Source organism: Phytophthora parasitica, assembly GCF_000247585.1.
Source record: "Phytophthora parasitica INRA-310 unplaced genomic scaffold supercont2.3, whole genome shotgun sequence".
In the NCBI taxonomy this organism is placed as follows: Eukaryota; Oomycota; class Peronosporomycetes; order Peronosporales; family Peronosporaceae; genus Phytophthora; species Phytophthora nicotianae.
Window position 1 is genome coordinate 2,046,590 of NW_008648989.1, and position 27,271 is coordinate 2,073,860.

The window sequence follows — 27,271 nt, forward strand, 5'->3', positions numbered from 1 at the left end:
GCGAATGGCTACACTTCAAGCCTGATCTGCTGCGACCTTCCAGCGACCTACGGACGACATTTGACCACAAAGAACCTTCAGCGTCATACCGAAGATTACCGATTCCGTTCGCACTAAAAACCAAACGAGCAGGGCCGCACAACCGAGCAAGCATAACAAGTGACAGAATGCCCAGTGCCAAGTGGGAAATCGCGCGCATCGGAGTCTACATCTCCAGTGCGTCTTCAGCCTGATGGTGTAGCATGCATAGTTGAGCGTATGAGCTAATTCTTTGCCCTCGACTTGCAGTCCCTATTGTCGCTACGTGCATCTACGCCCAGCCAGACTGCATCAACTACATTATCAACCGGGTGAGCTGGCCTGAACCTCGCTTATGAGTTAAATGCTGGCGTCTTAATAAGACTGCTATGTTGTGGTGATTTTGTAGTGGAAATACATCCAGTACCCGCCACAGGCTGTGTCTCGCGAGGAGTACTACAAGAAGATGCGGGAGGTGGCCAACGAGGACAAGTGAGGGATTGTGTTGGCTTGGGCCTTTTCCTGGAAATTCATTGCAGTCTGTGACACTAGCTGGAAGGAAGATCATTTCACTAATATAAAAGGCAAAGAAAACCAAAGCACGTTGTATTTTTTGCTAGAGTGGCTGTGGCATGGCACGCGACAGCATGGGGGCACGCTGCGTATAATTCTGTATCACTGCTTGTCGCGCGCCGTCAAAAACTGTTTACTGGAGTTGTGATGCACTGCCTTCTACTCGCACAGTCTCGGTGACCTGCCTGGTTGCGTCATAATGGCGCTAGTCCTGCGTTTAATGGTACGCCGAGCTCTCCATTCCCCGTTTACTGTTTCCGGAGCAGACAGTAGATCCGTGTGTCATTGTGAATCATGTGCAGGTGGCGCTGTTCGCCACGCAGACACATGAGCAGACCTCCGAAGCTGGCGTAGATGGCCACCATGTTTCCTCCCTCGTGATCATACTGGAACACCTTGCCGTACATACCGTAGTCGTAACGGTCCAGCAGCGTCGGCTACGATATTCCAATAGCACGGAAATAGTTAGCATATTGCTCGCAATCCACGAAACACCAGGCAGCGAGTTAGTTACCTTGCCCGACTGGTTAAAGATGCCGTCATCCGGCTTGCCTTCCAGGTCCAGCGTGCTGACTAGCGCCAGCGTAAACTTCTCGTTCTGGCGAAGCCGGTAAACCTCCGAGTTGATGTCTAGCGTCAGCTCCAGCTCGTAAGACACACCCTTGCATACCACGCGGGTCACTGTGTCATAAGTTCACCTCGTTAATCATCCATAGCTCGCCTTCCAGAGCACACACAGAAGGCGCAAAAGCACCAACATATTCAGCTCAATATGGCGCGCACCTTTGTCGAACTTCTTGCCGTCCGGGTTGAGCTGGCGCACCTCGAAGATATCCTCAAACAGTTCGGTCGCCATCGTCTCTCAAGTTTCGATTCACAAAGTGGCGTCCACCAGCCAAAGCACACAAACAATATCCAACCGGTATTTTTCAAGATTCCGGTATCGAGTCGGTAGCTGTGTTTACCACACCAACCATCTGCTACGATGGCAACCGACGTCCGTAACGACAAACCCAGAGCCAGAAGACGAGAAGAGATAATCTAGTGAGGCTTTGCCGGTCTAAGAAACCCCTGCAGAGGAACGAGTCGACTGGGGAGACCGCCTCAGCAGCACAGCGCCGCGCTCACACCGAGATATTCTAGACACACAAAGCCATGGCGTCGCCTCGCGAAGATGAGTACGACTACCTGTTCAAGATCGTGTTAATCGGTGACTCGGGCGTCGGCAAGTCCAACTTGCTGTCCCGCTTCACGCGCAACGAGTTTAATCTCGAGTCCAAGAGTACTATCGGTGTCGAGTTTGCCACCAAGTCTATCGTGGCCGAGGGCAAGACCATCAAGGCGCAGATCTGGGACACAGCCGGCCAGGAGCGATATAGAGCGATTACCAGCGCGTACGTCCCTCCTTCAATGCCGTCGTTGACAGTATATTAATTTATTTGTTGTACTATTTATTGAACAGATACTACCGGGGTGCAGTAGGCGCGCTATTGGTGTATGACATTACGAAGCACGGCACCTTTGAGAACGTGGAGCGCTGGCTGAAGGAGCTGCGGGACCACGCGGATGCCAACACGGTCATTATGCTGGTGGGAAACAAGAGCGATCTGCGTCATCTGCGTGCGGTATCGACGGAGGAGGCTATGGCGTTCGCGGAGAAGAACAATCTGGCGTTCATCGAGACGTCTGCTCTGGAGGCCACAGGCGTCGACACGGCTTTCCAGCGTATTCTTACCGAGATCTACAAGCTTATGAGTCGCAAGACTATCCAAGCGGAAGAAAACGCGACGGCTAGCTTGCCGACGGGTAACAGTATCGCAATCACGGCCGAGAATACGACCGAAAGCATAAAGAAGAAAAAGAAGAGCGGTTGCTGCTAGGCTGCGTGCCCCCCTGCGACGGAGTAGATGAGGTGGTAAACGTGAGTCCAGGGACGACCCACACATCTTAATGCAATCGAGTTTAATCTACATGTACAACGCCACGTACGTCGGCACCGCATTTGCACTGCAACGCCTGACTTTCGTCACTTTGTGAATTTTCTACAAATTACCACAAAATTAACCAGAAAAGACCACTTACCAACAAAAACATTTTTTTTTTTTACAGAAATAGCTTTCTTGAGATTTGAGGCTCCCTTACAAAGTCTAAATGTAATGTTCCAAAATAAACGATTCTCAAAAAAACTTTATATATAAACCCTTGTACCATAACGGGACAACTGTTGGTACGTGTATCAACGTCTTCATCATGTACCATAAAAACGGTACTTATTTGGTACGCTGTACCAATTGACACATTTCAAAGTTGTCGACGACCACCGATGGCGAACAAGAAGAAGCGGAGCCGCGTGCAGGCCGCCAGCGCTGTACGTGCATAACCAAATGACTCAAAGGCGAAGATTTTAGTGCTATTCCTTATATCTCTCTTCTGTCTAAAGCCGGTGCCGTCCGAGCAGAAGCCCAAGAAGAAGGCCAAGTTCGCGTTCTCCAAGACTCTCTCGACGGATGCCAAGATCAAAGCTGCAGTCGCAGATGACTCAAAGCCTCAAGAAACAAAGGAGCAGTCCGTAGTGAAATCAGTTGCAGAATTTCCGAGCACTGACGGCGCTAAGAAGAAGAAGAAAAAGAAGAAAAACAAAAACGCAGGAGCCGCAACAACAAACGACGCTGCTAAGACAGAGAAACCAACAGCAAATAGCGGCGAGATCGACGATCTGTTTGCGTCACTGAAGACGGAGAAGCAGAAGAAGAGCATCGCTGAACAGCAGCAGAAGCTCGCCGAAGTGGAGGAAGAACGTCGTGAAAAGAAAGAAAAGGAGCAACTACAGCAACAGATCAAGAAGCTCGAGGCGCAGAGTACGTTGCTATTATCTTGGTGACATTAACGTGGTTGTTTGACACCCAATTGTCTATTTCACAGACACAAACTCCACTGCCGTTGGGCTCAACCCGGATCCGCGACCTGGTACGTTCATGACTGCAACTTTCGTCAATTTCCATTAAGTTATTTGCTAATTATCTTATCAAAATGTTATCAGTTCGCTACGATGAGGATGGACTGCCCATTTACACGGAGGCTTCGCTGCAGATCGGCAAAGGCGGCAACACCAAGGATTGCCCATTCGACTGCTGGTGCTGCTTCTAAAATAACTCCAACAATCGCAAATTTCAATTTTAGACCAATCAAGTACCGTTATTTTGCTTTTCCCGCCATATTCCAACCAGTCGTGAAGCGTCACTAAGTGCTCATGGAGCCTACGCTCAAGCGGCTCGCTGGTCCACTGGACGAAGGCTCATCGCTGTCTAAAAGACAAGAGACTTGTGCAAACGAAGCATCTACTACTTCCGCTGTAAATTCATTGGCTACAGCTCCCAGCGTCATGGACATCCGCGCCTTTGGCCTCGAAGACCGCGCCGCAGCCGTCATATCCCATGGCAAAGAGAGCTGGACGCTCGGCCACCTGTCCAAATGGCGTCACGACACGCTGGATAAGGCTGCCAATGCGTCAGACCATAGTAAACTCAGTAGCAAGGAGTATCTGCGGCAGCGACAACGCGCATACCGTCACCAATGTCTCTCCAATAGAGATCTCAAGCACCCAGACTAATAGTAAGCTGCAAATACAGTGGCTATTTCATATCTTATCCACGTTCTTTATGGATAGTAAGTGTCAATGTCCCGACACTAGTCGTCTTCCTCCAGATCGCTGTCGTAAAAGATGCTCTGACGGATACTATTGATCCGTTCCTGGTCCAGCTGCTGCTTCGCTGCTACGGGGTCGTTCCCTGCTGCGTACACTCCTCCGCAGTCGTCCAACGCACTCTCCGGCTCGGGCCCTTCATATGTCAACACCTTGTGCAGACCCAAGTAATAAGCCAAGAAGGCAGTGGAGAATTTGTCCGTGCCTCCCAATTCGTCCAACCCCTGCACCATTTTCTCCACCTTTTGCTTATTAACTAGAGCGATACACGGAATCATCCAGACCCCAAGTTTATCCACTAGATACTCAGCTTTCTCCGCATTAATGCGAGCGAATTTAGTCTCAAGATGGTGTGGAGCTAGACGTGATAAATGACCGTCAACTAATTGACAGAAGGCGTTGGCAGGCGTGAAGAAGTGGACCACGACCTTGTCGCTCTTTTTCATGGTCTCGAAGAACTCGTGGGTGTCAGAGATGGTTGAATACTCGCCGTGGCCCTGTGCGCGTAACTCCTGCGCCTTGCGAGCTTTCTGCTGCATGGCTTGCAGTCGCTTCTCGCGTAATCGCTCCAGCTCGTCGTCATCAGCCTCTTCGAGCTTCTTGATGGTCTCGTCGAGCTTCTGCTCCTTCTGGTCTAGTGTCTCCAACACCTTCTCGCCGATCAGACTCGCTACCATCTCGGCCTGCGCAGCGGACGTCGACGCCATGGTTGCCAAAGGTCCTTTTGTATGGCACCGACCTTAAAGTGGATCGGGACTATCCGATTGGTTGAAAAGATTGATTTAACAACAACAAAACATCTAAAAAAAAATCAAGCATCTTTTTTTTTTATTAGAAATTGATGGATTTGACCACGTGACGTATCTTAACAATACTCGTTGACTCAAATTTATTTGCATAATGAGTTGTTTTAACCGTACTAGATATCGCACGGGTTGTTGTGAAGAATTGTCTTCTGGGTAAAGACATACTGGCTCGTGTTATTCGATCTATAGACGAATACCTTACTCCTTTCCTGTGTCACGAGGTTTCCACGGCTGCTTGTGAGGGAGGAGCCTCGGAAAGCACTTGGTTTAAAAAAATCCACGTTGACTTTCGGATGTGACTAGATACTAAGCAGTTGTCTTTAACTTTTGTATGGTAAGCTCGAGAATTCATGCTCGACTCCTTTCTTATCGATACCTATTCATTGTCGTGCATTCACTTCATGCACGTTGCATAAGTACTTCGAAGTAGTAACTTGTGTTTTATCTACTTTTTCCAGCCCGGGTGCAAATAAATTGTCCAAACAGTTGAGACTAGGTAATGCATTTTCTACTAGATTTGGCTCAAGAGTGATGAAGTGCTTCTTTATAGTAAGAGCGATGACGAATTACTTCGAAGTTGCTGTATCCCTTCTGCCACAAGCACAGGAAACTCAATTTCGGGACAGTCAGTTGAACAGCATATGCAGGTATATTATGTTTCAAGAACTGAACGTGTTCGACATGTGAACGCAAGATAACCCATAGCCATGCCTACCTAATTCATACAAGCGCAAAACTTCCAACGATAAGAGAAAAAAATGAGTTGACACGGTGGTTGAATTAATCGACACCAAGAACACAACAAAGCTCTCTATAAAGCGCGCTCATTCTCGTAGTCGATGAGACGCTGGATGAGTTCCTTCTTCTGACCCTGTGTGGACAAGTCGCGCTCCTTAAGCTTCTCCTTCAGAACCGCCGGCTTGAGTGCCTTAATTGCACGCGCGTCCAAAGGCTCATCTAACAACAAATAAAAAAAATCAACATACATATCCAGACAATACAGCCTAACAGTCAGCTTACCGTCGTCCTTCACCTGCACCTTCTTCTTGGCTTTCTCGCGTTCAGCGGCAGCTGTTTACAAAATCACAATAAATTAACAAAAATCCTCCAATAATGCAATATTTCAGTTTTCTTACCAGCTTCCTCCTCCTTCTTGCGCTGTTCAGCCTCCTCGCGACGACGCTTAACCTCCGCCAACCTGGCCAGGTCCTTCTTGGCCTCCTCCGTCTCTCCAGCCAGGTGCTTCTTCATGTAATAAGCAGTAGCGCGCTCCTTCTCAATAGCTTCACGCTCTCGTCGACTTAGCTGTTGCGGAGCGGCATTGCCGTCCATGTCCTTGGCCTTCATGACCTTATTGGCTTTCTTTTTGGCATTAGGGTTCTGCGTCTTGGCGATGGCAGCGAAGCCCACCTTCTTCTTCTCCTGTTGCAGTGCAGGGCCATCCGCTTTGTTGCTAAAGCCGAAAAGCGAGTTGGTCTGTACGCGCTCAAAGGCCACAAGCTCCTCTCCCTCCTCGTCGGAGTCGCTCTCGTCCTCCGAGTCGCTTTCGTCGTCGTCGTCACCGCGGGCCTTACGCTTCTGCTCCTCCTGCTCGTCACGCAGCGTCATCTCCTCCAGAGACGTCACGAACTTACGGGCCGCGCCCTTCTCGCGCTTCTTGCGGCCCTTGCCGGCAGCGCCGGGCTTGCCTCCAGACTTGCCGGTGTCACGCATGGTACAGAATAAGTTACACCTTTAGACTGGTTGGTCTTGGCTTCCTCTTCCGTAATGGAGGTGGCTGCACTACCAGAATGAGGTTTTTCATACAAGAACGAGAGGTCTCTATGTTAGAGCAACTAGCCTCGGTACTCGGTAAACAAACCGGTATCAAGTTTAGAAAAGGATGAGTGATGGTCTGTGAAAAAGCAAAAAAAAAAAAACCACTTTCTTTTTTTCAAGAAAGACTATTTTTTTCGCCAATCAGATCTCTCGGTGTTAGTTGGTGTATCATACGCAGTTTTGTGTTGATGTACACAAGGCCTGGTGACTTTGTGTTGCCACATGCAGACCTTCCTTTTTGACACGAGAAGCTTTTAACATGACGACGGTAGGCAGCAAGCGACCCTGTATCCTCGTCACAAATGCGCTAACATCTGCTTACTAGATCTGTATCGGAGGATTCTGCATTCCTCTGTACGCGCTGCTGCCATTTGCGCTCATGATGCTGCAGGGATTCTGGAACTGGTTCCGCAAGAATGTTTTAGGTCAAGACGACGAAAAGATCCCCGAGAATGTAGGTCCATCGGGTTACAATAGCATAACCTCCAAATTTATTTAACAATTATTGCCTACAGACCCGCGTGATCCACGTGACGTCGGAGCTGCAGTTCAAGGAGCTGCTTGGCAAGGGCAAAGCGACCAAACGCTCAGTGGTCGTGGACTTCTCGGCCACGTGGTGCGGTCCGTGCCGCTACATCAGCCCCGTATACCACGAACTCAGTGCGAAATACCCGTGCACAATCTTCCTCAAAGTGGACGTGGATGAGCTCAAGTCCGTCTCCAGAGGCTGCGGCGTGACGGCTATGCCCACGTTCCAGTTCTTCCGTGGCGGAGTCAAGTGCGACGAGATGCGTGGCGCAGACAAGAACGGACTGGAGGCGCTTATCCAGAAGCATTACGTGGAAGTAGAACTGCCCGAGGACGAGAAGCCCGTGGCAGCAGCGGCTGGGGAGAAATCTGTGACGGAAGGCGGAGAAGGTCTACGTCAGCGCAAGCCACAGGTGACGACTGTGACTTCGGAGGAGCAATGGGAGAAGCTCATGCAACAGAACCAAGAGTCAAACAAGGCGGTGAGTGTGGTATATTGGTTTAGGGATACCCTTGCATTGATTCTGACTGAGTGTTGTGCTTATTGCTGGTAGTTGGTGGTGGACTTCTGGGCTACGTGGTGCAAGCCGTGCGTGGAGATCGCTCCGTTGTTCGAGGAGTTAAGTGGTCGGTTCCCCGCTGCTGTGTTCGCACGTGTGGATGTCGACGAGCTTGAGGTAAGATAATCTACGCGGGATGTGGCATTAACAACGTGGCTTACGTCTTGCTTGGTGCTGTTTACAGAGTGTGGCGGAGGATTTCAATGTATCGTCGTTGCCTAGTTTCAAGGTATTCAAAGGCGGCAAGGTGGTTGATGAACTCAGCGGAGCCATTAGGAGTGCTCTGGAGAGCATGGTTGCCAAGCATGCCAAGAACTGATTGTAGCTAACCTAAAACAAACAGTGACGAGCGGTTTGACTCACAAGTGGAAATTATTATTGTGTTCCGGTGCGAAGCAAAACGAATGATGATCCTGCGCTAGTACGTTGTACCTGTAGTTCGTTCAGATCTCCCAAACGAGCGAAACTCGCGGTTTCCAACAACCAGGCCAGTCCCTTGTTTCTGGCCCTCATTTCAGCTCTTACCGGCACGCAGGACAACTGTGGCACATGTCCGAACTCACAAAACGTTAACTAAACTTATGGAGAAGGTTGCAATAAGTTCATCGACAGGCAGCAGGCTACTTATCAATCCGGCTTTAGCCGAGGACACGTACTTATTCAGATCCTGTCAAGGTCATACAATTCGTAGGTGTACGTTGTCGAAAGAAAAGATCGCACCCGTTGATGTTTACTACTTGGCAAACGAGATCCACTCACTACTGTAGTAGAGTTAGTGACAGCCAATTCTGCAACTCCAGCCCTGATACATGTGTCTAGGACAACCGCAGATACAATCGCTTGCAAACAGTGCAGGCGGCTCGCCTTTCGCCTTCGGATACGTTTTTCTTTGCGTCTGTATTCCGGTGTACTACACAGTGGCCCAGTATGGCACAGTGAACGTGACCCGAGATCCCATTGCACGCTTCGTGACAATATCAAAGACCACGCTACTCGCATTTTAGCTCCGCGCGTGAAAGAGCAAGCTTGCTATGCAGCGATTCGCACCGATGGCCAGGTAATGGTGGCCAGGGAGTCGCTACGTCGTATCCGTCCCTATCTGTGCCGATGGAGTGGGGCACACCAAAATCTGATTTTTGCCAGCAAGGCGCAAGAGGACACTCCGCTTAAAGCTACGATGTCGCAAGGCTGCTGGGGCTGGTTCCTGCGCAACGTGCTGCGCCAAGACGGTGAATATGTCCCCATCAATGTGCGTACACCAGAGACTGGCCGGATCTCGCGTCCTGCGCCGCATGCTCACGAATTCCTGCCACTCATTGCGTCTGTATTTGTCATGTAGAGCCGTGTGATCCACGTGACGTCGCAGCACCGGTTTAAGGAGTTCATGGAGACGAGCAAGCGCTCCGTGGTCGTGGATTTCTCGGCCTCGTGGTGCGGGCCATGTCGACACATTAGCCCTGCGTTCCACGAGCTCAGCGCCAAGTATCCAAGCACGATCTTCCTCAAAGTGGACGTGGACGAGCTCAAGTCCGTGGCCAAGAGCTGTGGCGTGGTGAGCATGCCGACGTTCCAGTTCTTCCGTGGCGGCGTCAAGTGCGACGAGATGCGCGGCACCGACAGGAACGAGCTGGAGGCGCGTATACTGAAACACTATGTGGAAGAGGAGGGCGAGAGTGTCGGTGACAATGGCAAGCTGCCCAAAGGTTTGCGGCAGCGCAAGCCTCATGTGGTGACAGTGACGTCGGACAAGCAGTGGCAACAGCTTCTGCAGCAGAACCGGGAGTCCAACAAGGCGGTGCGTGCAATTATTACCTGTAGTGGCGGATACTTAGATACCTTGAACCGATATTTCGGTTACAGATACTTTTTGCGATGCGGTATTTTAGTTTCTGACGATATTTCATGTTCTGGCAGTTGGTGGTGGACTTTTGGGCCACGTGGTGCAAGCCGTGCGTGGAGATCGCTCCGTTCTTCGAGGAATTGAGCTGTCGGTTCCCCGCAGCTGTGTTCGTGCGTGTGGACGTCGATGAGGTCGAGGTAAGACATTATTGTCCTTCTGGCCTGGATGGCAACTGGTGTCGAGGCAAATTAGTCCGCATCGTGTCTCTGTGGCACATGGCTACGTTTTTTTTTTTTTTGCAGGAATGATGGTATTTGTGGGCTAATCGAGATGACGTGATACTTGTTACGGTTGCAGAGTCTGACCGATGAGTTCGACGTGTCCTCGCTGCCCTGCTTTAAGGTGTTCAAGGGCGGCGAGGCGGTGGACGAGCTGAGCGGAGCGATCCGCGGCGCGCTGGAGGGAATGGTGGCCAGACACTACGGCGCTGCCACGGCGGCCGCGAGTTGCTGATCTCGAGGTCAGTGGCCACTGCGCAAGGCGACGAGAACCACCCGACTGACTGAAGCGATGTCTCATATATTACTGCAACTCAAGCAATCCCCATTCACTTTTTTCATTGTCTTCAACATGCACATTTTAGCCCGCGCGGCGATGGGCCGAAGCCAGCCAGCCACTGGAAAAGTGGCCATGATGGCACGATGTCCGATTTCGTGCCATCATCGCACGTTGACGAGCACTTTTGCCGACATGGCTGCGCCTTTGCAGGCAGCATTCAAGTCAAGGGGAGGTGTCGCTGATTCGCCCGATTTGCATGTGCCTGCTCAAACGAGCAGACACTCCGGTAAAGCCCGGACAGGACTGTTGGTGCTCTACACGGAGTTTATGACACGTTGCTCTACGTTTTCGCAGTGGGGTAATCAACGGTAGGGCGCGCGTCGATAATCATCATCAAATGCTCATTTTGAAGCGCACTAGGTTGCCCATTTCTGACTAAATCGGAGACGACGTACTTGCATAATACCCTCACGAGTCGTATCCTATGAGGTACACGCCCAACTAGTGTTAGCCTTACGTTTCTTTTTTCACTTCCACATTATTGTTGGCTTGCCATTACGGGCTGTACGGTATTACCATCTTGCTTACATACAGATAGACAAAACGTAATACAGACGGCGTGTGCCTTGCCTGGTATGCATCGTTTTGGTGGGTATCCACTGCGGTGCCGGTGGATATTCTGAACGTCGCCTTGTTTGACAGCGGCATTGGCGACGATTTGTCAGTCGACTCGTCATGAACAAATCGACTAAGGCAGGCTCGAGAATCAAGCGCCGAAAGATTATAAAATATCAGCAGGGAGCTCGTAAATGGGTAATAAACTACATACTTCCCCATACCCATTTTCGGTCAGGACAAGTTTGCTAATCAGCCCGTCCCCGTCCTTCCTTCTTTCTTTCCCGCGTACAAGGACCTCCCAAGTTCATGTACAAGCCCTTTTCTCTCGCTCTACCACGAACAGCGAGTGAACCTCACCTCACCCCACTGCGAGGATCTCAACTGGCAATCCATAGCCATCCGTCTTTACTGCTTGTTAGTTCAGATCTGTTCAGTCGCCGACCATTTGATTCCAATCAGCCGAGACGGGTTAATCAACCACTTCACCGTCGCCACCGAAGATCGCGTTGGTCTGCGTTGGCGAGATTCTTTGTCTCGATGCGCTTGAAGCTCTGAGAATCTACGGTATGCGTGGCACTGTGAGGTGTCCCGCGCTTCTTAGTTGATGGGTACATGGCGGCTAGCAAAAGAAAAGATCTCGGAGCCCCGAAATGGCTGCTCTACCCAGCTGCGTCCATTACGCGGCGGCAATCCACTGCAGGCTGCAGTGCAGTGAGGGTCCCCATAATCCATTGGTGCTGGCCAGCTTGGGCGAGTGTTCCATTACTACGCACGCCCATGTGGGGGCGGTCCCAATAGAGAGGTTTGATTATGGCGACTGCAATCCCGCAATCGACCAAATCGATGACGGCTATTGCGAAACCCTGTACAGACGATCACAGTCGACCTATCGAATTCAACAGGATATATTATCTTACAACCTGACTCACCTGATTATTCGCGCTGTGCCAAATGTAGCCACTGGTCGTCTATGTGCGGTATGTATTTATAGAATGTGCCCCGTTTTTCGTGGCCCTCCCGATTGGGTGAGTTTTCAGGCGGGCATAGGGTCCCAAATAGAAGGTCTTCCCCCAGCCCTTGTGTCTAAAATGGCTGTGCCTCCTTCTCACTTCTGTTTTTAGCCAGGCACCGCCAAGGACCGAGGAAGAAGACGTCTCCGCCAGCCACCACCGCGCTTGCAAGCTTAGCGAGGAGCAGCTCAGACTTATTTACACACAGAGACAGTCACCATGCAGTTCCTGCGCCAGCTCGTGCTTCTGGCCGTCCTGGCCGTGTCCACCACAGCCGTCGCCAAGGACACACCCAACACAGCCATGGACGCCGAGCCCCGCACACACCTACGTGGCCTACTGAACAAGATCGTCAGCAACGAGCCCACTCCCGCGCCTGTGCGTGTGCTGGCCGCCACTTGGGAGAACGGCAAGGTGGGCGAGGCCCGTAAACTACGCCCCATCTCGGAGAAAATCGTGGGCGGTGAGACAGTAGTGATGTTCAATGACCGTCGCTTGAGCCCCGCGGACGAGATGGAGTCGGCCGTCGTGAACTTCGACGTGCGTTCGAACCCGAACTGCGTCGTGAGCGTGTGTGGCGAGATGTCCAAGTGGTATCTTGGCTCCAAGGAGCAGTGCTTCGACCTGCGCATCGCCCCCAAGTCCGCCGACCAGCTGGAAAACGGTCTGATCCGCGGCGTCTCGGCCGCCTACTCGGGGCTGCGGCCAGTGGCCACCAATTTGTACCTAAAGTTCGACGAGACCAATTTCATCGACGGCTCCAAGTGCGAGTACGAAATCCTTTCCGGCAGCAAGACAGTACGCGAGGAGGAGATTGCTAGCGGCTCGCAGGCCGCCATGGCATAGGCCTCACATACACACAGCCTTCTCTTAGTGTAAAGAGCTGTACAATAGGATAGACCCCACCCACTATTATTAACTCGAAAAGCTTGGCAGCATTTTGCAATTTCGTTTGTCGTCGCCCGTCATCCACCACAATTGGCTTGGTGGGTACAACAGCCGCAAATATGATGGGGCGACAAGTTTCCTCGTCCAGCGTGAAGTGAAAGCTGGAGCTTAGTGATGCTAACGCTGCTGGATCCAATCGCCTTGCTCAGCGTGAAGCTCATTGCCTCCACCCGTTTCCAAACTCTCTCTTGTCTTGGGGCAGATCTCGGAGAGCTTGAATTTGGGCGTATCCACGTGACAGGGCAAAAACTGAAGCGGGGTCGGATATTATCCGGATTTTTTTGATACTGGTCATCGAAACGATTTTCGCTTCGAGCAACGCACGAGTATTCTCTGGCACGACAATGATCATGCCTCTGCCGACGCCAAAACGGCTTGACAACGTCTCCGCTGTGGATTGGTCTGCGGTGTCTTTCTAATGCGGAGGCGTCGTCGATACGTTTTTGCTGGCAGGCATAATCAGCGGCACGACAGGCCTAGAAAGGATGGATGGACTGGCACAAAAGCTAGCGTTGAACTCTGCAAAACGTCGACGACGCTATAGTCCAGCCTGAACATGATTTACTTGTGCCCTTTCCTCTGCCAACTTGGTTGTGATTTACAATCCATGGTGCCGATGTGATCGATGGATAATGTCAGCCAATTGCTTCGCAACTTGCATCCGATGACGTTTGAATCAGCTATAACGCACAACAGTGCCGTTTGAGGCGAGTATGCATTTGGTATCACGAAAGCTTCATGTCGTCTTGAACGCTGCGAGTCTCATCAATAGTGAGACTCGCGACCACCATTACCATATATATTGGTATATTACACATGTATTTGCGACAGAACCACATATCGTACCGAGTGTAGCGTTAGCAACCAAGCACACATGCTTCCGCTGTGTCGGATGCTTCTAATTGGTAAAATAGTTAATGCGTGAAACTCTGTTTTCATTTTTCCATTAAAAATACTGATTGCATTTCGTCGATGAGACTTGCGATACTAACATGTACTACCAGTTGCCCGATATCAAGTAGCGTGTCAACTAAAGACTCCAGCTGATCTGGTTATGTTTGACTGTGTAGGAATCACTTCGAGCATTACCGCAATTTCAGTCTCCATAACTTCAAAGTAAATAAAAATAAATTATCTCGTAAAACCAAAACTAAAATGCTTCCCACAAGGGTGAGTAACTGTATTTCGCATACTTTAAAAAGCTTTCCAAGTAAAATACGAATTAAAACACTTCTTTACCAACTTTCTACAGTAATGCACCGCGGGTAAACCTTTGCAAGTACATCAGGTTTTAGCAAAACAAAACTGAGGATAGCTCGAGAAAAAAAATCATTAAGCTCGAAAGCAGCGTGCACTACAGTTCTGCTTTTAAATTAAATTAAAAAATAATTTTTAAAAGAGTTTTGACTCGTCTTTACGAATGGTTAGGTCTAATCCGTTCGAAAGCGCGGAAGCCCCACGCATTATTTTACATTTCGCGAAGGAATTATCGCGTCCCTCCGTTCTTCACGCCTCCAGAGAATTAGATGAGGAGCACCCTACGCTGCGGTCAGCAACATGACCGAATGATCTGCTTGACGCTGCGCTCTCTGCAGTTCGTCACGTGCTTAGTGGCGCTGGCCCTCGTGGCCGCGAGCTTCAAGGCGAAAAAGATGACCTTCCACACAGACAGCGGCGACGCGCACGAGGTGACCGTCTACTACGGAGGTCCTGCCGTTAACTTCGTCATGATCGTTTCCTTCGCTGCCTGCCTGTACGACGCGTTCTTCTTGGTAATGGTCTTTACGCTGCGCTGCGCCAAAGTGCCGGCGCCGTGGAGCTTCGGCGTGGACGCCATCTTCACGATGCTTTTCATGAGCGCCGGCTGCGCGCTGGCCGCCTGTGACTACGTTCGCTACTGCGACGCGCTGGATGGCGTCGTCAACTGTGCGCTACTGGCGTCAGGCGCCGCGCTGTGCTTCATGGCCTTCGTAGTCTTTTTGATCAGCGTGGCCTGGGGCGCCTGGATGCGAAACACGTGGATCAAGCCCAGACAGAAAGACCCGCTCGGACACGTAGGGCCCCTACGAGCTGGCCAGCCCAGCGACCCCGTTCTGGGTGACATGGAGCTCGATCTGGAGCGTGCCAACACGTACGAGTCCAGCACATACGTACAGGACGGCTTCAGACGATCGTAAAGTACAGGGAAAGTGTGCGACTGAAGTGTGTAAATATGAAGCGGGAGAGGAAGGACGCTGTATGAGGCCTCTACCGTTTTTGAGAGGTGCAAGTTAGGAACGTAAGCAGCTCAAGCTGCAGGTAACATAATGCCAGGAAGAAGAGAGCTTTAACAACATATTTGCCCTGCTGCCATCTCCTTGACCGCCTAAGGAATATTTATCATTGTTTGTTGCAGTAAACAAGACCAGGAATCCGGCAGGATGGCGTGGAGAGTGGCGATCGCCAAGATGCCAGCAGTACGTGCGTGCGATATCCCACTAAGTCACTTGTAAGATGGCGTGACTCGAGTTGAGCGGCGAAGTTTATCACGCACTATCGACTTCACGCTTCTTCATTCCAAGTGGTGGGCGATGTATTGGACGGCTGCATTGACTCGACGGCGACTGGTCGCCTACGATTGAAGCGAGGGGTATCCATATCTTTGCTGAGGTTGATCGAGGCCTGCTTTGGGTCATTTCCGGATCCATTGTGATGGTAATGCAGGGCAAGCGCAAGTCGTGGCAGCGGGGCTCGCAGTTCCGGTCGCGCCAACGAGCAAAGGCGATGGCAGTGGCGCTAGGAATCGTGATTGTCATCACGTTGGGGCTTTTGTCACTTGTGAGCAGCCCCTCGAACTTGAGTGTTGAAGGCGAAGTCGGGCACGTGACGCGGCATTTGCGAGAGCTTTTGCTGGACCCCAATGTCCACGGACATGGCGTGTTGATGGAAGCACAACGGCGACGAACTATTAACGGGGAGCCGCGGGGCATGATGATGGAGGCCCAAGCGTTGCGCGTAGTCGGTCAAAATCCTGCCGTAACGATGGCGGCAGATACTAAGACGACCTCCACCCGTGCGCACCCGGCCCACTAGGCACTGAAAACTGGTACCATAACACAAGCTGAGCAGCATGACAAGAAATCTGTTCTGGAACTGTCGCCAACGCAGAAGCGAAAGCCGAGGAGGCGGAGCAGGTTGTTGATGCGGCAACGCAGGCCGCCTTGGAAGATGAGGAGCGCGCCGAGGCTGCTGAAGCCATGTGAGCTGTGAACGCGAGAATGGCTCCACGCAGGTCGACGTAATGATCGCTGATGGTTAGAACGGCGAGGAGATTTCGATATAGCATTTGGAGAAATAGTACTGTTTTAAGTTTGATTAATCGTTATTCAATATCAGCATTCATGAGGTGAAAAAAAAAATGGAGAATCTCAAAAAAAAAAATGCTGATAATTTTAAACAGGTGCAGTTCAATTCAAAGGGAGAGAGTACTAGCGTGGCGAAGGCGGCAGTAGTGCAGCACGATGCTGTCACAGTCCAAATCTTGAACTCAAAACCGGGAGTATTCGGCAAGGTAAGCATCTACAGGCAGATATACCGGATGTTTTTTTTTCCCTAATCAGAAAAGTATTTTTTTATTGCAATACTCAAATTGAAGCAAGAAATACAATATTTTCTGAACACAATAAATGCTTGAAGAATAAATGTATGACAATTATTGGGGCATCGATTTCTTGGAGTCCTCTCGAAAATGCGGGTGATTTGTGTGCAATTATGGTAAGTAAGGTTGAGGGGCTTGACAATTGCAGCAACATGGGTAGGTAGGATATATGTTTAGGTTTCTCATAGCGATCGAAATGGTATGTAATCGACTGCGCTGATCTTGGGGCTATCATCGAGGGTTCGTACCACGTTGGTGACTTGCGCTTCACGACACTCGGGAGGATTCAAAACATCCCCGAGACCGGATTCGCTTGTGGGAAGGGGTCCGCCTCGGCGTGACAACGTAAGTGATTCGAAGATGTATTAAATTTTACGGCTAACTCTTTTTGCTCTTGCATGCTTATAGTCAGCATGCCTAGAAAATATTTGGCGTGCTCAAGTCCGAGCTGAACGCGTCGGGCTTCCCTGTGGAATCCATGGAGTTCAAACTGATTGCCATGCTTCATGGACGGTCTACCGGAAAAACGCAGCAAGCTTATTCAACTCGAGCATTTGCCACGTCATTAGTTAACTTGTGCTCGTCTAAAATTGACTATCATGCTGACGGTCACCAGCAGACCATGGACGCCCATCTCAGGTAGGGCGAAAATATCCCGGGTGGTCACTGCGACCAGCTCCTGACCGACGAGGACTTGTGGGGCCTGTTGGATCAGCGCATCCAATGCATTGTCCGTCGGTAGGTAGCTGTTGCTTTCCTCCCAGTCCCCGCACAAGATTTTGTCGCGGTCTTCCTCCTTAGTGTCGGGGTCGTGTATCTAACTGGCCGACGTAGGAGCGAGAACTATAGCGATAATTCCAAATGTAACTTGATATATTCTGAGTACTTCTCTCTTAAGAAGGAAAAACACGACTGAGCCTCTTCCCTACGGTCTCCCCCACGACCTAGAAGCTCCTTACCTGTCCACAATTTTTTCCCACGCAGCGGTCCACAGCGAGATACCTCCTCATTCCCTTCATCCCAGTCCCACTCTAGACGTGGAACGCCGACGTCTGCTCCTCTTGCCCTTGCTTGTAGGATGTATCCCGTTGACCCTGTAGTGAGCAGACCTTCTGGATGCAGTCCACACGGAAGGTGAATCCACCATCTAGCTGTAGACCGTGACAATTTGATTGAGGCCGCCGCGGTGCTCGAGGAGATCGACGAGAATAAATATTGGCTGGACGTTACGGGTAGACCGCTAGCACGGGATCGCATAGTCCACTCGGAGAAGGTCGAGCTCGTCCACTTGGATCCAGAGTCTACCCGATTCTACGATGTCTTCCGGAGGTGCAAGGACGCAATCGTTTTCGGCAGCGAGGAGCCTGCGATGCCGACATGCTGAAAATATTACGATGAAGATTGGCCATCCGCGCTGAAATGGCCCAGCTTGCTCAATTGGCAAGGTAAACAACCTACGGTAATTAGTCTATGAGTGAAAATAGTCTGAGCTCAAAAATAGTCTAAGTCAGACAATTAACTATTCACTCAAATTCCAGCATTCATAAATAATCTGGGCATGCATGTTCACAATTAATCTTACTTGAGCTGCGTGGAAGTCGCCAATTAACACAGCTGGGTTCGAGTCTCCATTACACTTTCCTTTAATAACAAATGTTTTTGCTGTTAGTGGTTCTGGAAGTGCCAACCAGGTGCAAACATCTATACGCCACAATTATTCATATATAAGTGGGTCTGATGTTACCTCCGCTTCAGTGGTAGGGGTGAAGGACTGGATGGTAGCGTGCCAAAACATTCCCTCTCTGTTTGCTACGTCGTCATATTCAGTTTTCCAGCCTGATTTCAACCATGCCAACCAACAAGAACTGTTCCATGTGGAAGATGCGGCTAACCTGTTGGTTCCATTCATCGCTGTCCACAGTGCTTCTGTCACATGCCTTTTGTGGTCGCCCTACAGGAACAGAAGGCTTTGGATAACCTGTGGTGTGTCCGGTGTGTGACCGTAGTGACCAAACTACCCGAAGTGAAGCAGATAACAGAGATACCATCACGCTGTCGGACGGTGAATCGGACGTTGAGCCTGACCCCCACACGAAGCCTATATTCTCAGCCACGCCAATTGTCGCGCCACACACGGCCCGTGAGTAGTATCGCCCATTGCCGAAAAGCTGTACACTGGATGAAAGAGTACGAGGTGAGCAACGGGAACAAAGGCATGTTTGCTAAATCTGTGAATAAGTTCCCTGCTATCTTTAACTCGGCTACCCGAGCAGCTAACTTGGCCAAGGCACTAGATTGATGGAATAAGCGGTATCGCATTCAAAAGGCAGAGCATGGCTCGGTCTCTATTTCCGCCCGTCGGGGTGGCGGAGGACAGCGTGTCAGCACCAAAGCCAGTGGTGGACGAGGGAGACCTAGGGGCTCCTGAGTAGAGTGGCTATACCCGCTGCTTCTAGACGAGTTCGATAGACTCCGAAAGCTCGGGGTGAAATTTGACCCGGCGTTGCTGCTACAACTTGCAAAACAGATCCTCAGAGACAGCACAAGTACCTACAATGCCAGGAGTGTTGAAACAAGAGGCGCCCTAATCATTGATAAGATCACTCCACGGTGGGTTCTATCGTTCATGGAGGCGCATCGGATTGTTATCAGGGCCCAAACATGGAAGCACTCAGTGAGGCAAAACATCTTGTATATCGATAAAGAAGTGGTATTCCATTTTGGTGAGTTGCAGCGAGGTTTTGCCGACGGATCGCTCGACGAAAATGTAATTGAGAATATTGCGAAACCCACTTCGTCATAGACTTCGACAACGGCAAGACGCTAGGCTTTTTTGGCGACAAGACTGTCAAATATGCCGATGTTGTATCTGGAGGTGAAGGAATGGCAATGGCCACCCTTGTATCCGGAGGCCCAAGCGCGCGTGTACACCCGCAATGATGTTTTTATGAACTCTGAGGGGAATTATCCTATTCGCGGTGTTCCTGACAGCATTCCTGGTGTATGCTATCGGTCAAGCAGTAAGGGGTGGAGGACACAGAAGCTCTGTCGAGAGTATCTGAAAGAGAGGCGAGTGGTGCGTGGAGACGTGTACGGGCGAAAGCATTTTTTTTCTAGACAACTGCTACGGCCATCTGGATGAGGATGGATATAGCGCTGAACTTGACGCTATCAATTCTGATCTCAAGTATTTCCCACCAAACGCGACAGATCTCTGCCAACCAACAAACTCGTTCGTAAGATAAAGGACGCATGGAAGGTCAAGCGGAACGAAAAGAAGATGGAATTGATCAAAGCGAGTTGTTGGCAAAATAAGATTAGGAAGGATGGTGCGCGCTCGGGAAGGCTTCAAAACCCAGGGAAAAAGTTTTTCTTGCAACTTGCTGCCGATGCGGTCAAAGCCGTCAACCACCAAAAGGACAAGAATGGTATATCTTACGCACGTAAGGCAATGATACGTTGCGGTTTGTTGCTCGGAATCGATGGATCTTTGCATGTTAAGCAACTCAGCCCGCATCTTCAAGTTATCATTGAGCACTTCGAAGGTGAGCCTGTGAATGTGAAGCAGACCTTAACGTGATTAATCTAAAGATTAATAAAAAGTTAAATGCTGGTTGATTTTAGCTCAGTCGTTTGTGCCGCGTCTACCCATGATGAATGCTGGCGGTTCGAGTCCCCGCGAGCTCTCCCTTTTTGGAGCACATTATTTCTGAGTTCATAAATAGTTTTATCCAGTAAATAGTTTGAGTCAGACTAATTAATGTAAACGAAAACAAAAACCACCACACAAAATAATCTCAAGTCAGACTAATTACCGTAGATAGTGTAGTTGCGCTAGCGAGTCAATGAGTGATTAAGAGAAGCTCGCAGCTATCCAAACCGGCTTGCTCCTTACAAACAGTAGGCGAGATAGCAAAACTCCAATACAGTCTATATTCCGTCTCCACTTCACTGGTTGTTATTCATTGGAATGCTTGGCCTTGTCGTCGTGAACAATAACATAGCCGAAGCCATGATGATACCCACGTACCAGTACGTGACGTAGCACCAGACATAGTATCGCATGATCTAGTAGCTGTAGAACAGTGTGAAGATATAGCCGTTTTGACACTCGGGTGTAGAACTAGTCGATGCGTACCACTACTGGTACCACCTGCCCATCGTAGCTGGTACGGCAACTTGCCGGTACCAGCTCCATCGCAACACGTCCCGCGGCAATCTCCCACCTCCACTTACTCGGTTAGCTGCAGAATGGAACATATACGGAACGGATCAGCTTTTTGAACAGACTCGACTTTCACCATGATCAGATACAAGATCGGTAAATGAAAAGTCATGACGGCAGCACGGTGATCGTTGTGCTGGCACTTTGGAGAAGACCGATGGAAGGGCTTAGCTCATTGTGCAACATGGAGGGCCTGGCAGAGGTACCCCACGAGGATACAGCTCGGGTCGGCGCCCCTCCCGGCTTCGTACACCGCCACCCCAGGGGCCAAGCACGTCAAGAGCGGACTACTTGCTTTTACCGTGGCTTTAAGTACACTCGAGCATGGACATCCTCGCGCAAGATTGCATATCGGTGCTCCAGATTTCGCAGTGGCTGCCGTGGCACGCTCGAGGTCACAATCGCTACCATGGGCTTCTCTGCGGTGCGACCGCATACCTGTCGTGATGCTGTTCCTGCCCCTGGCAGAATTGAAGACGTTACGATGGAAATGATGAGCCGAGCTGATGCTTTGGCAATTGAGCAAGTTGCTCGTCCTGCTCGTCAGATTTGGGAGGCTCTACGTGATGAGTTTTATGGTGCTGCCAACGGCAACGTGGTAAGGGGGCTGTCGGAGTTGCAAGTGCAACGCCGCATTTATCGGGCGAGACACCAACACTTTAGTGGAGACGTTCATGGTGCGATTGAAATTCCACCGCTCTCGTTAGCTCTTGATGAGGCTGTTTCCTTCTTTCAGTTTCATTACGTGACGATTAACAACGAAAACCTTAACAAGCCGACACGGTTATTAGGCTGGGCGCATCCATCGCTGGTTAATCTGCTGCGCTACCACGGGACTACACTGTTTGTGGATGGCACATTCCATTGCGTGCCGCGTGGATACAAACAATGCGTTATCTTTATGGTGCATGATCGAGCATCAGGGATTTTCGTACCTGTCTACTATGTGCTAAGTACTTCTCGATCTGGTGATTCGTACTGGGACATGCTGCACTTCGTGGTTCAAAGCACTGACCAGCAGCTGGAGCCTGCCGAAGTTGTCTGCGACTTGAGACTGGACTACTCAACGCGGTCAATACACAATTCCCTAATGCCCTTGTGGTAGGCTGCTTGTTCCATCTGAAGCAGGCGCTCAGACGCGCCATGAAGCGTTTTGCCATCCCTGAACAAGAGTGCAGCATAGCGATGACGAGTGGGGTCCTCGATATGCTAACCGTCATCGAGCACGGTCTGGTTGACCTGTGCACGAAGTGGGTAAAGCGCGAGATTAGACAACGCTGCAGTGTTGCTGGAATTCAGTACTCAAAGGCAAAATGGCGTGGCTTCTGGGAATATTTCCGTCGGACCTGGATGGAGCAGTACGATGTGGAAGTGTGGAATGTTGCAGGACTGGACAATGAGCTTGTTGCGCGCACTAATAATCCGCTGGAAAGGTTCAACAGAGAGCTTAACAGTCGCTTTCCAAGTCCTCGACCAAGCATGGCAACATTTGTTGGTGTCATCAAGACACTCTCGTCCGAGTATGTTCACCGGCTTGCTGATGTACCGCGCGGGCGTGTGCGCCGAACAACACGCGAGAAAATTGAGCTACCTGTACCCGTCGAGATCCCCGAGGACATCGCTGACGACTCCGACGACGACGAACCGCTGGCTGTTGAGGTCGCATCCGATAGCTCCTCGGACGAAGCGTCTCCAGAAAGCACCGAAACGAGTACTTGTCAGTCTCTCTAGGTCCTAGAAGCCCCCGCTTTGCTGGTATACCACGATGGCAGGGCCTGCATGTAGGAGCTAGATGTAAGCTGAGCGAACTAGAACTCCAGACTTTGTTTTAAAACTAACCGCCTTCTTCGATTGCTGCGACTCACTCACTGGCATCTATCAGCCATTGCAACTCAGCACCCTTCACTATGGCAGCATTACATGGGTAGGTCAGTGAAAATGATACAGGAAACATTGTCTTCTTGCTTACCTCTGTAATACCCTGTTCAGGAACCTGATCACAGCCGGAGTGGGTTGGTCTGTTCAAAGACCTGATCCGTTCCGTATATGATCCCAAAAAAATCTACCACTTACTCGGTTTGAGATGGCAAAAGGACCTTGGGTGGCGGAGAAGCCGCCGCCATACAACAAATGTATCAAGATGGTAAGAGGGCGATTGCGATTGTTGATGAGACAACTAAATCGAGCGCCTCCGTATACAATGTCCTAAAGCAAAGACCCCAGGACCCGCCGCCACCAGCGAGATTTCTGTGGCCACCCATGCCTTCACAACTACAGATGCCGTCGATGTTACCACAGCCAAGCTGAAGAAGCCGAAGAAGCCTTCGAAGCCATCGGCAAAAGCTCCTCCAAGCAACGACGACATCTCACAGATGCGAGAAGCGGATGCATTCAAGCAAAAAAATATGAAGAAGTCAGGCTTGAGTCGCCACTTCCTCAACACGGCCATCAAGTGGCTTCAAATTCAGAATAAAATGAAACAAATTATGACATTTGTTTCATTTTTTATTAATAGTATTATGCCAAGATATATAATTGTTTTATTTTTGAGCTAGTGGTAGTACTTAAGTGGGACTCACCTTACTAGCAGCGTACAGTACATTTTCAAAATATTTATGACATTCATTTTAAATCTGATACTTATTAGAAACACACAGGATCTGATTCGACAACAATTACTTTTCCACAATAGTAATTTCATTACTATTACTATTTACCAAGGGTAGCTATCTGTTCTAGCCATCCGTTGGCCAATCAACGCCGCACAAACTCCAAGAAGTTCCAAGATCAACATGCCGGTGCTGACAACCAACGCTAGCGGAGCCGTGCCGCCCGTTGTGGGCGTGCTGGGCGGCGGCCAGCTTGGCCGCATGATGGCCAACGCGGCTCACCGCCTTGGCCTGCAGGTTTTGGTGCTGGACCCGCTGGGAGCCGACTCTCCGGCTGGCCAGACGGGCCTCAAGGCTGTGGCCGGTAGCTTCACCAAGGAGGAGGATATTGCCAAGCTGGCCGAGCAATGCGACGTGCTGACGGTGGAGATTGAGCACGTGAACGCGGCCTTCCTGCAGCAATTGCAGGACAAGAAGGAGGCCAACGTGCAGGGCGTACACCCGGCGCCGGCCACCATCGCACTCATCCAGGACAAGTACCAACAGAAACAGTTCTTCACGCAGGTGCAGGGCGTCGACGTGGCCCCGTACGAGATCGTCACGTCGCTCCAGGCCGCTCGCCAGGTGGGCGAAAGGTTCGGCTACCCGTACATGCTCAAGTCTCGTCGCTTCGCGTACGACGGCAAGGGCAACGCCGTGGTCAAGAGCGAGAAGGACCTTGTGGACGCCTTCGAGAAGCTCGGGGCCAAACTGCTGGCAAAGGAGGGCGCTGGCGTTGATTTGAAGGAGCTGGCCGAGGAAGAGGCCAAGCTGTACGCTGAGAAATGGGTGCCGTTCGTCAAGGAGCTGGCCGTGATGGTCGTCAAGGGCGCTGAGGGCGACGTCCGCGCCTACCCCGTCGTGGAGACTACTCAGCGTGACAGTATTTGCGACACCGTGCTGGCCCCGGCCCAGATCCCTGTGGACGTGGCCAAGCGGGCCGGCGAGATGGCTGAGGCTGCTGTGGCCCAGCTGGATGGCCGCGGCATCTACGGCGTGGAGCTGTTCCTGACTGCCACTGGGGAAGTGCTGCTGAACGAGATTGCCCCGCGCCCGCACAACTCGGGCCACTACACGATCGAGGCCTGCGAGACCGACCAGTTCGAGCAGCACCTGCGGGCCATCACCGGCCTGCCGCTGGGCAGCTGTGCGCTGCGCGTGCCGGCCGCGCTCATGGTGAACGTGCTGGGCGACGCTACGTCGTCCGAGGACGTGAGCTTCTCGCTGCTCCGCAACAGCCTGAACATCCCTGGTGCTGCTGCTCACTTCTACGGTAAGGCCGGTGTGCGTCCGGGCCGCAAGCTCGGCCACGTGACTATCACGGCACCCAGCCTTGAGGAGCTGTCCAAGCGTGCGACGGCCCTCTCCCCGGAAGCGGCCAAGAACTCTGGCCTGCTGAAACAGGAGCGCAAACCGCTTGTTGGCATTGTTATGGGCTCGGACTCGGACTTGCCCAGCATGGCCGCCGCGGCCGACATGCTGGAGAAGTTCGGCGTGCCTTACGAGCTTACCATCGTGTCGGCCCACCGCACGCCCGCACGTATGTACGAGTACGCGCAGAATGCGGCCGGCCGTGGCCTCAAGGTCATCATCGCCGGTGCCGGTGGCGCTGCCCACCTGCCCGGCATGATCGCTGCATTGACGCCGCTGCCGGTTGTTGGTGTCCCTGTCAAGACGTCGACACTTAACGGCGAGGACTCGCTGCTCAGCATCGTGCAGATGCCGCGCGGTGTGCCCGTGGCCACCGTGGCCATCGGCAACTCGACGAACGCCGGTCTGCTGGCCGTGCGCATCCTCGGCGCCGGGGACTCGTCACTTATCGACGCCATGGCGACGTTCCTGGACACGCAGAAGCGCGAGGTGGACGACAAGATCGAGAAGATGGCCGCCAGCGGCTGGAAGGAATACCTGCAGAACATGAAGAAGCACTAGAGTCAACTTGAACAAGCAGGGGTTTCTGTATTTCCTTGAGGCCTGCAGTTGTTGCATTCTATCTACTTGTTCTTCTTGAGTTTGAGACTCTTAAGCTGGTTCTTCAGCGTCTTCGGGGTCTGTTTGTTCTGCCGCACAGGAGTTTGTTCAACCTCCGCGCCGTGGGCCGCGACGTTGCGCCAGTAGATGAGACCGGCCAAGCTCACAGCGAACATGGTGAAGCTCAAGAACCAGATCAGGAAGCCCAGGGCCGCGTCGTAGAACTCGGCCGTGAGCACAGGGAACTGGCCCATACCGCGTAAGAACGGCGCCACGTTCTCCTTGCTCAGCTCGTCGCCCAGTCGGAATCCGCCGAGGTTGGGCGGCGCACTGGGGTCCGGTAGAACGTTCAACGAGGCCGCGTCCAATCCCTCTGACGTGAGGCTAGCGGGGATCGACACATTCACGCGCTGTAGCATCCACGTGATGGCCTTAAAGATACCGAGAGACGTCGCCGTCTGCTTCATCAACAGCTGCGTGGCTGCCAACAGCGCACACACCGGCGCTAGATACTGCAGCGCGATGATCGGCACGTAGTTGAACTGCAGACGCACCTTGTTCTGCAGCAACGCACCGTCCACGTAGCCCGGACGGCTGACAAGTGAGGACATGACTTCACGAGGCTCTAAGAGGAAGTACTGGAGGTGCGTACGGAAGCAGACCAAGCGTACCAAGCAGGCCACGAACACGACGTAGACGCGAAGTGTGTGGAACTGTGACTCGGTGAGACTGTACCATTTCCAGACGTCCGACGTGTGGGCAAGGCCGAGCACTTCGCTCTGTAGACAATCACGGGCCAATGCACGTGGAGAGCACTTGACCAGCTCTGACGGGACTAATACGTTACTGGACAGACGCGGCACCCACAGCGCGCAGATGAGCACAGGGAACAACATGTTGAGGTGCAGGAACAGCTTCATCACGGCCGACGTTTGCTTGTCCTTGATCATCTCCGAGTACATGCGGGCGAACCGGAATGATGGTAGGAATGTTGTGCATGTGAAGATGCCGGCGAGTAGAGCAAAGGTGAAGAAGAGAGAGACGCGGGCCATCTCGGCCAGCGGCGCAATGTTGACGAAGTCTGCATCCACGAAGCCCAAAGCGCGGAGTACAATCTCCATACGCTGGCCAGCCAACTGGGCCGCCAGCTCCAGGTCAAAGTCGAACATTCCCTTGGGCGAGAGGATGATGAAGCCCGACACAATGAGGCCGATGAACCCGACGGCCAGGCCCAGTCGAGCCTCGTAGCCAGCCCAGCCTTGGGCGAAGTTGAGCTGCAACGGGAACCACAGGGCCACGAGCATGGCCGACATCAGGCCGTACGTGGCCACGTCCACCTTGTCATCGACGTCGTCGGCCGTGGGGCTGAACCACGGGGTCGAGAAGCTCACGACGCTGCCGATCCAGCAGCCGACGGAGGCCGACGAGACCAGCACCACCAGCATCTCGTACAGCTCGAAGAACAGCGTCTGGCTGAACACGCCAGGCTCCGTCTTGGCCACACGCACGTAGAACTTGTCCATCTTCTCGGCCGCGCTGAGCGGCTGGCCGGCCGGCGTCTTGCCGCTTTTGCCGCCCTTGGTCAGCGGCTGGCCGTTTAGCGTCGCGATGAGCTCGTCCTCTGGAGGCAGGAAGAAGGTAAGGCCATTGACTAGCCATGTGGCCAGACTGAAGTGCGAGCGGAGCCGCAGCTGCACGAAGGCCAGCAGGATGCCGGCCAGGAATTCCGGTGGGAACAGCGCCATCGAGAGGATCCTACGGAGTGTGGACACCGATAAAGGAGCTACTGGCAGTTGTAGACACGTCAGTC

General features: G+C 51.8%; 17 protein-coding genes across 23 annotated transcripts; 13 read left to right on the forward strand and 4 right to left on the reverse strand.

Moving 5' to 3' along the window:
- The first annotated feature begins 28 nt into the window (after positions 1-28).
- Positions 29-617, forward strand: PPTG_01824 (hypothetical protein). Its single transcript, XM_008895213.1, has 3 exons — positions 29-216; positions 289-350; positions 428-617. Exons 1-3 carry the CDS (start codon positions 168-170, stop codon positions 512-514), a joined length of 198 nt encoding a protein of 65 aa, XP_008893461.1. The 5' UTR covers positions 29-167; the 3' UTR covers positions 515-617.
- PPTG_01825 (hypothetical protein) lies at positions 600-1,528 on the reverse strand. Its single transcript, XM_008895214.1, has 3 exons — positions 1,375-1,528; positions 1,106-1,272; positions 600-1,028 (listed from the first exon to the last, which is right to left on the reverse strand). Exons 1-3 carry the CDS (start codon positions 1,445-1,447, stop codon positions 840-842), a joined length of 429 nt encoding a protein of 142 aa, XP_008893462.1. The 5' UTR covers positions 1,448-1,528; the 3' UTR covers positions 600-839.
- A 2-nt stretch (positions 1,529-1,530) lies between these two features.
- Positions 1,531-2,685, forward strand: PPTG_01826 (hypothetical protein). Its single transcript, XM_008895215.1, has 2 exons — positions 1,531-1,985; positions 2,054-2,685. Exons 1-2 carry the CDS (start codon positions 1,747-1,749, stop codon positions 2,469-2,471), a joined length of 657 nt encoding a protein of 218 aa, XP_008893463.1. The 5' UTR covers positions 1,531-1,746; the 3' UTR covers positions 2,472-2,685.
- Positions 2,686-2,902: 217 nt separating this feature from the next.
- PPTG_01827 lies at positions 2,903-3,819 on the forward strand. Of its 2 annotated transcripts, XM_008895216.1 has the most exons (4): positions 2,903-2,959; positions 3,032-3,449; positions 3,514-3,558; positions 3,632-3,819. In XM_008895216.1, exons 1-4 carry the CDS (start codon positions 2,915-2,917, stop codon positions 3,736-3,738), a joined length of 615 nt encoding a protein of 204 aa, XP_008893464.1. In that variant the 5' UTR covers positions 2,903-2,914; the 3' UTR covers positions 3,739-3,819. The 2 variants fall into 2 exon arrangements, with proteins under 2 accessions (XP_008893464.1, XP_008893465.1); XM_008895217.1 differs by having other exon boundaries at positions 3,032-3,558.
- Positions 3,780-4,230, forward strand: PPTG_01828 (hypothetical protein). Its single transcript, XM_008895218.1, has one exon. The coding sequence runs from the start codon at positions 3,842-3,844 to the stop codon at positions 4,199-4,201; it is 360 nt and encodes a 119-aa protein (XP_008893466.1). The 5' UTR covers positions 3,780-3,841; the 3' UTR covers positions 4,202-4,230.
- On the reverse strand, positions 4,169-5,082 carry PPTG_01829 (hypothetical protein). Its single transcript, XM_008895219.1, has one exon. The coding sequence runs from the start codon at positions 4,999-5,001 to the stop codon at positions 4,279-4,281; it is 723 nt and encodes a 240-aa protein (XP_008893467.1). The 5' UTR covers positions 5,002-5,082; the 3' UTR covers positions 4,169-4,278.
- Positions 5,083-5,859: 777 nt separating this feature from the next.
- PPTG_01830 lies at positions 5,860-6,958 on the reverse strand. Of its 2 annotated transcripts, XM_008895221.1 has the most exons (3): positions 6,237-6,958; positions 6,121-6,171; positions 5,860-6,057 (listed from the first exon to the last, which is right to left on the reverse strand). In XM_008895221.1, exons 1-3 carry the CDS (start codon positions 6,811-6,813, stop codon positions 5,912-5,914), a joined length of 774 nt encoding a protein of 257 aa, XP_008893469.1. In that variant the 5' UTR covers positions 6,814-6,958; the 3' UTR covers positions 5,860-5,911. The 2 variants fall into 2 exon arrangements, with proteins under 2 accessions (XP_008893469.1, XP_008893468.1); XM_008895220.1 differs by having other exon boundaries at positions 5,860-6,171.
- Positions 6,959-7,101: 143 nt separating this feature from the next.
- PPTG_01831 (thioredoxin) lies at positions 7,102-8,660 on the forward strand. The gene is made up of 5 exons (XM_008895222.1): positions 7,102-7,186; positions 7,244-7,372; positions 7,434-7,928; positions 8,001-8,123; positions 8,191-8,660. The coding sequence occupies exons 1-5, from the start codon at positions 7,178-7,180 to the stop codon at positions 8,323-8,325; spliced, it is 891 nt and encodes a 296-aa protein (XP_008893470.1). The 5' UTR covers positions 7,102-7,177; the 3' UTR covers positions 8,326-8,660.
- A 197-nt stretch (positions 8,661-8,857) lies between these two features.
- On the forward strand, positions 8,858-11,025 carry PPTG_01832 (thioredoxin). Of its 5 annotated transcripts, XM_008895223.1 has the most exons (4): positions 8,858-9,255; positions 9,346-9,801; positions 9,921-10,043; positions 10,204-11,025. In XM_008895223.1, the coding sequence occupies exons 1-4, from the start codon at positions 9,067-9,069 to the stop codon at positions 10,357-10,359; spliced, it is 924 nt and encodes a 307-aa protein (XP_008893471.1). In that variant the 5' UTR covers positions 8,858-9,066; the 3' UTR covers positions 10,360-11,025. The 5 variants fall into 5 exon arrangements, with proteins under 5 accessions (XP_008893471.1, XP_008893475.1, XP_008893474.1 ...); XM_008895227.1 differs by having other exon boundaries at positions 8,858-9,801; XM_008895226.1 differs by having other exon boundaries at positions 9,346-10,043.
- A 1,111-nt stretch (positions 11,026-12,136) lies between these two features.
- On the forward strand, positions 12,137-13,035 carry PPTG_01833 (hypothetical protein). The gene has a single exon (XM_008895228.1). It carries the CDS (start codon positions 12,252-12,254, stop codon positions 12,876-12,878), a length of 627 nt encoding a protein of 208 aa, XP_008893476.1. The 5' UTR covers positions 12,137-12,251; the 3' UTR covers positions 12,879-13,035.
- Positions 13,036-14,506: 1,471 nt separating this feature from the next.
- Positions 14,507-15,157, forward strand: PPTG_01834 (hypothetical protein; the record flags this gene model as incomplete). Its single annotated transcript, XM_008895229.1, has 1 exon — positions 14,507-15,157. The coding sequence occupies one exon, from the start codon at positions 14,507-14,509 to the stop codon at positions 15,155-15,157; it is 651 nt and encodes a 216-aa protein (XP_008893477.1).
- A 514-nt stretch (positions 15,158-15,671) lies between these two features.
- PPTG_01835 (hypothetical protein) lies at positions 15,672-16,052 on the forward strand (the record flags this gene model as incomplete). The annotated part of the gene is made up of 1 exon (XM_008895230.1): positions 15,672-16,052. One exon carries the CDS (start codon positions 15,672-15,674, stop codon positions 16,050-16,052), a length of 381 nt encoding a protein of 126 aa, XP_008893478.1.
- A 325-nt stretch (positions 16,053-16,377) lies between these two features.
- Positions 16,378-16,958, forward strand: PPTG_21116 (hypothetical protein; the record flags this gene model as incomplete). The annotated part of the gene is made up of 2 exons (XM_008895569.1): positions 16,378-16,530; positions 16,806-16,958. The coding sequence occupies 2 exons, from the start codon at positions 16,378-16,380 to the stop codon at positions 16,956-16,958; spliced, it is 306 nt and encodes a 101-aa protein (XP_008893817.1).
- A 3,984-nt stretch (positions 16,959-20,942) lies between these two features.
- On the forward strand, positions 20,943-21,947 carry PPTG_01836 (hypothetical protein; the record flags this gene model as incomplete). The annotated part of the gene is made up of 1 exon (XM_008895231.1): positions 20,943-21,947. The coding sequence occupies one exon, from the start codon at positions 20,943-20,945 to the stop codon at positions 21,945-21,947; it is 1,005 nt and encodes a 334-aa protein (XP_008893479.1).
- Positions 21,948-21,985: 38 nt separating this feature from the next.
- PPTG_01837 (hypothetical protein) lies at positions 21,986-22,573 on the forward strand (the record flags this gene model as incomplete). Its single annotated transcript, XM_008895232.1, has 1 exon — positions 21,986-22,573. One exon carries the CDS (start codon positions 21,986-21,988, stop codon positions 22,571-22,573), a length of 588 nt encoding a protein of 195 aa, XP_008893480.1.
- A 999-nt stretch (positions 22,574-23,572) lies between these two features.
- Positions 23,573-25,566, forward strand: PPTG_01838 (phosphoribosylaminoimidazole carboxylase, ATPase subunit). The gene has a single exon (XM_008895233.1). The coding sequence runs from the start codon at positions 23,635-23,637 to the stop codon at positions 25,420-25,422; it is 1,788 nt and encodes a 595-aa protein (XP_008893481.1). The 5' UTR covers positions 23,573-23,634; the 3' UTR covers positions 25,423-25,566.
- Positions 25,425-27,270, reverse strand: PPTG_01839 (hypothetical protein). Its single transcript, XM_008895234.1, has one exon. It carries the CDS (start codon positions 27,204-27,206, stop codon positions 25,485-25,487), a length of 1,722 nt encoding a protein of 573 aa, XP_008893482.1. The 5' UTR covers positions 27,207-27,270; the 3' UTR covers positions 25,425-25,484.
- Position 27,271: the final 1 nt, after the last annotated feature.

What these genes read in the sequence shown, in the direction of transcription:
- PPTG_01824 (XM_008895213.1), top strand. Translation starts at nt 168, where the DNA reads ATGCCCAGTGCCAAGTGGGAAATCGCGCGCATCGGAGTCTACATCTCC. An exon ending in CATCGGAGTCTACATCTCCA is followed by an intron (nt 217 to 288) that starts GTGCGTCTTCAG and finishes CTCGACTTGCAG; the next exon opens with TCCCTATTGTCGCTACGTGC. An exon ending in TCAACTACATTATCAACCGG is followed by an intron (nt 351 to 427) that starts GTGAGCTGGCCT and finishes GTGATTTTGTAG; the next exon opens with TGGAAATACATCCAGTACCC.
- PPTG_01825 (XM_008895214.1), bottom strand. Translation starts at nt 1,447, where the DNA reads ATGGCGACCGAACTGTTTGAGGATATCTTCGAGGTGCGCCAGCTCAAC. An exon ending in CGGCAAGAAGTTCGACAAAG is followed by an intron (nt 1,273 to 1,374) that starts GTGCGCGCCATA and finishes CTTATGACACAG; the next exon opens with TGACCCGCGTGGTATGCAAG. An exon ending in TCTTTAACCAGTCGGGCAAG is followed by an intron (nt 1,029 to 1,105) that starts GTAACTAACTCG and finishes GGAATATCGTAG; the next exon opens with CCGACGCTGCTGGACCGTTA.
- PPTG_01826 (XM_008895215.1), top strand. Translation starts at nt 1,747, where the DNA reads ATGGCGTCGCCTCGCGAAGATGAGTACGACTACCTGTTCAAGATCGTG. An exon ending in TATAGAGCGATTACCAGCGC is followed by an intron (nt 1,986 to 2,053) that starts GTACGTCCCTCC and finishes TTTATTGAACAG; the next exon opens with ATACTACCGGGGTGCAGTAG.
- PPTG_01827 (XM_008895216.1), top strand. Translation starts at nt 2,915, where the DNA reads ATGGCGAACAAGAAGAAGCGGAGCCGCGTGCAGGCCGCCAGCGCT. An exon ending in GCGTGCAGGCCGCCAGCGCT is followed by an intron (nt 2,960 to 3,031) that starts GTACGTGCATAA and finishes TTCTGTCTAAAG; the next exon opens with CCGGTGCCGTCCGAGCAGAA. An exon ending in CAACCCGGATCCGCGACCTG is followed by an intron (nt 3,559 to 3,631) that starts GTACGTTCATGA and finishes AAATGTTATCAG; the next exon opens with TTCGCTACGATGAGGATGGA.
- PPTG_01828 (XM_008895218.1), top strand. Translation starts at nt 3,842, where the DNA reads ATGGAGCCTACGCTCAAGCGGCTCGCTGGTCCACTGGACGAAGGCTCA.
- PPTG_01829 (XM_008895219.1), bottom strand. Translation starts at nt 5,001, where the DNA reads ATGGCGTCGACGTCCGCTGCGCAGGCCGAGATGGTAGCGAGTCTGATC.
- PPTG_01830 (XM_008895220.1), bottom strand. Translation starts at nt 6,813, where the DNA reads ATGCGTGACACCGGCAAGTCTGGAGGCAAGCCCGGCGCTGCCGGCAAG. An exon ending in CAAGAAGGAGGAGGAAGCTG is followed by an intron (nt 6,172 to 6,236) that starts GTAAGAAAACTG and finishes TTTTGTAAACAG; the next exon opens with CTGCCGCTGAACGCGAGAAA.
- PPTG_01831 (XM_008895222.1), top strand. An exon ending in ACCAAGAGTCAAACAAGGCG is followed by an intron (nt 7,929 to 8,000) that starts GTGAGTGTGGTA and finishes TATTGCTGGTAG; the next exon opens with TTGGTGGTGGACTTCTGGGC. An exon ending in TGGATGTCGACGAGCTTGAG is followed by an intron (nt 8,124 to 8,190) that starts GTAAGATAATCT and finishes TGCTGTTTACAG; the next exon opens with AGTGTGGCGGAGGATTTCAA.
- PPTG_01832 (XM_008895223.1), top strand. Translation starts at nt 9,067, where the DNA reads ATGGTGGCCAGGGAGTCGCTACGTCGTATCCGTCCCTATCTGTGCCGA. An exon ending in GTGAATATGTCCCCATCAAT is followed by an intron (nt 9,256 to 9,345) that starts GTGCGTACACCA and finishes TTTGTCATGTAG; the next exon opens with AGCCGTGTGATCCACGTGAC. An exon ending in ACCGGGAGTCCAACAAGGCG is followed by an intron (nt 9,802 to 9,920) that starts GTGCGTGCAATT and finishes ATGTTCTGGCAG; the next exon opens with TTGGTGGTGGACTTTTGGGC.
- PPTG_01833 (XM_008895228.1), top strand. Translation starts at nt 12,252, where the DNA reads ATGCAGTTCCTGCGCCAGCTCGTGCTTCTGGCCGTCCTGGCCGTGTCC.
- PPTG_01838 (XM_008895233.1), top strand. Translation starts at nt 23,635, where the DNA reads ATGCCGGTGCTGACAACCAACGCTAGCGGAGCCGTGCCGCCCGTTGTG.
- PPTG_01839 (XM_008895234.1), bottom strand. Translation starts at nt 27,206, where the DNA reads ATGGCGCTGTTCCCACCGGAATTCCTGGCCGGCATCCTGCTGGCCTTC.